Source organism: Zingiber officinale, chromosome 2A (assembly GCF_018446385.1).
Source record: "Zingiber officinale cultivar Zhangliang chromosome 2A, Zo_v1.1, whole genome shotgun sequence".
Taxonomy (NCBI): Eukaryota; Viridiplantae; Streptophyta; class Magnoliopsida; order Zingiberales; family Zingiberaceae; genus Zingiber; species Zingiber officinale.
This window is the reverse complement of record NC_055988.1, coordinates 20,863,367-20,866,178: the sequence shown is the minus strand read 5'-3', so window position 1 is coordinate 20,866,178 and position 2,812 is coordinate 20,863,367. Positions and strand designations below refer to the sequence as shown.

Here is a 2,812-nt window from a genome sequence, read left to right as displayed (position 1 = left end):
GAGAATGACCCCTTGCAAAGCTGTCGTCTTCCCTGTCCCGTTAGCTTTGTCTTCGGCTTTTATATATATTGTCTGCTCCTGCTCTTTCCTCTCTGCCCTCCCATTTCCCACCTTCAGGCGCTATGCGTTTTTACACTCCTTTCTTCTTCTTCTTCCTCCTCACCACAACGACGGCTTCTCGTTTCCTTGGGCCGCCAAGTCCTGGACTAGGTTGTTAATCAACTAACTGTATACTTATAATCGAAGAGCACCAGATCGGTCTTCAAATTTGCCTGGTAATATATAATCTCTCCTTAACGGCTTCTCATCAAATGTATCTTTCATTGGCAAACAGAAGCTACAAAGCTTCAGCAAGTGAAGCATGCAGGGGAACTGGAGGAAGAGGACTCCAATTGGGAAAATGTGAGTGCAGACTTCATCCTGAAATTGTTTATACTTCTTGACTAATTGTGAACCAAGAAATTATTATCATTTTCTTCTTCTTCTTCAGTTGATAGAAATGGAGAAATGCGAGGATGGAAATGAGGAATGTCTAAAGAGAAGAGTATTATTGTACGAGGCACATTTGGACTACATCTACACGCAGCACCACCCTAAGCCATAGCAAGGCCAAGAAATTAAGGAGTACTCTACTAGAAAAACTAATTATCATTATGACTAGTTCGTTGTATGTTACACGAACTGCTTTTCTGTCTTTGTTGAAATCATGATATTGATTCATATTCTGAGTCGACAATGAAGCGACCAATGGTGTGGACAGATCCAACAGATCAACTCTATTTCACGTAAACAAAGAAGAGAAAAGTGATTTTGATGGTGACCACCTAAAGAAACGCTGAACAAAATATCCATAAACATGAGTCTTTCCATGAAAAAAGTGCAAAGCTCAAGTAATCATTAAGTGACTCTCGAGTTGTTGAACGGCCAATTTGAAGGTTCCATCAATAGCTTGCTTTTAGTCGTGGGCAGAGGGCAGTGCAATATAGTGGATACATCATTCAATCATGTATTCAAAAGCTTATTAAGATCGGTGTGTTTTGAAATTAATAGCTGAAGAAAAGAAATAAAATAGAAAATAAATTTTTGATTAATATTTATTAAATCAATAGATTTATTTATATAAATTATTTAAATAATAATGAAAAGATTAAATATGACATACAATTTATAAGCATAGCAATAAATATAACAGATTTGAAAATATTATTATTTTTGATATTTGATTTATGTGACCTTGATTGTGATGTCAAATATAATAAATCTCAATTGATTGTGATGTCAAATATAATAAATCTCAATTGATTAAAATCAATTTGAGATTATTTTTCATTATTATCATTATCTCTCGACAAATTTAACGGGAGTGATTGAATGTTGAGTTTGAGTGCTAACTTGGTGAAATGTTGTATGGATAATGGCTTAGTAAATATATCAGCAATTTGATCTTCAGTTGAGAGGTAAGAAACTGAAAGTTGTTGAGTCGCCACACACTCACGAACAAAATGAAAATCAATTTCTACATGCTTGGTACGAGCATGAAAAATAGGATTTGCTGCAAGATAAGTTGCTCTAATATTATCACACCAGATTTTAGGCGTAGCAGTTGGGAAAAAGTGTAATTCCGAAAGAAGAGATTGTAGCCAAATAATTTCTGATGTCATGCTAGCTATAGCTTTATATACAACTTCAGTACTTGAGCAAGAGACTGTAGGTTGATTCTTTGAAAGCCAAGAAACAAGATTTCGTCTAAGAAATATGTCATAACCACTAGTAGAACGTTTATCTTCGGAAGATCCAACCCAATTTGCATCACTATAGGCAATCAACTCTCGTGAGAACTTACGATACAAAAGAATACCATATAGAATAGTGCCTTTGAGATATCGAAGAATTCTCTTAACACATTCCCAATGGTGTTCAATAGGTGTATGCATAAATTGACAGACACGATTCATAGCGAAAATGATATCGGGTCTGTAATAGTGACATATTGTAAGGCACCAACAATGCTTTGGTAGATCCGGGGATCATATATTGAAGAAGAGGATGAAGGTGCAATGAAACCACCTTCAATGATCGGTGTGGAGATAGGACGTGCACCATCCATTTTAGCTCATTGTAGAAGTTCAGTAATTTATTTGCTCTGAGAGAGAAGACAATCTTTAAAATGTGAGATAAACTCTATGCCAAGGAAAAATCGAGCATTGCCAAGATCTCGAATAGGAAACTCCTGACGAAGAAGATGGAGTAAAGTAGTAATGTCGTTTTGATCACTACCAGTTATTAATATATCATCCATATAAATCAGAATAAATATTGAAAACTCCGCATTACATTTGTAGAATAGTGAAGAGTCAGTTTTTGAGTCAGAAAATCCCTGAATATGAAGCTAGGTAGATAGATGATGAAACCATGTGTCACGCCCCAGAGGAGTCCCCGTCCGAAGAAATTTCGGCAGCATCTCCCCTGTACGGCGGACAATCTGAAACTTTCTACATATCTCCATACCTCAGCCACATGCGGCTGGAATAAAAACAATAAGTAAAAATAAACACCACGCAGTATTTATAATTTATTCAGCCTCTGGCTGTCACAACCACACAGTTAAGATAATTAAACAGTAAAATAATACTCTGACTCGAAATCCACCCTACTCCACTACACTCGTAAACCTCAAATCCGACGAACTCACCTCTTCTGTCATCCAAGCAGGCATGTAGTAGAATAAAATCCAAATCCAAATCCATCGCAATAATAAAATCCATACAACATCCATAAGCAGAATAATCCAAAACATAACATGTTCAAAACA

The 2,812-nt window shown here is 36.1% G+C and overlaps 1 protein-coding gene across 1 annotated transcript; it reads left to right on the top strand.

Moving 5' to 3' along the window:
* LOC122044448 (putative phytosulfokines 6) lies at positions 1-736 on the top strand. The gene is made up of 3 exons (XM_042604925.1): positions 1-210; positions 335-402; positions 491-736. The coding sequence occupies exons 1-3, from the start codon at positions 123-125 to the stop codon at positions 602-604; spliced, it is 270 nt and encodes an 89-aa protein (XP_042460859.1). The 5' UTR covers positions 1-122; the 3' UTR covers positions 605-736.
* The last annotated feature ends 2,076 nt before the right edge of the window (positions 737-2,812 follow it).

Coding starts and splice junctions, on each gene's coding strand:
- LOC122044448 (XM_042604925.1), top strand. CDS start 123: ATGCGTTTTTACACTCCTTTCTTCTTCTTCTTCCTCCTCACCACAACG. Junction 211..334: donor GCCGCCAAGTCCTGGACTAG/GTTGTTAATCAA, acceptor ATTGGCAAACAG/AAGCTACAAAGCTTCAGCAA. Junction 403..490: donor AGGACTCCAATTGGGAAAAT/GTGAGTGCAGAC, acceptor CTTCTTCTTCAG/TTGATAGAAATGGAGAAATG.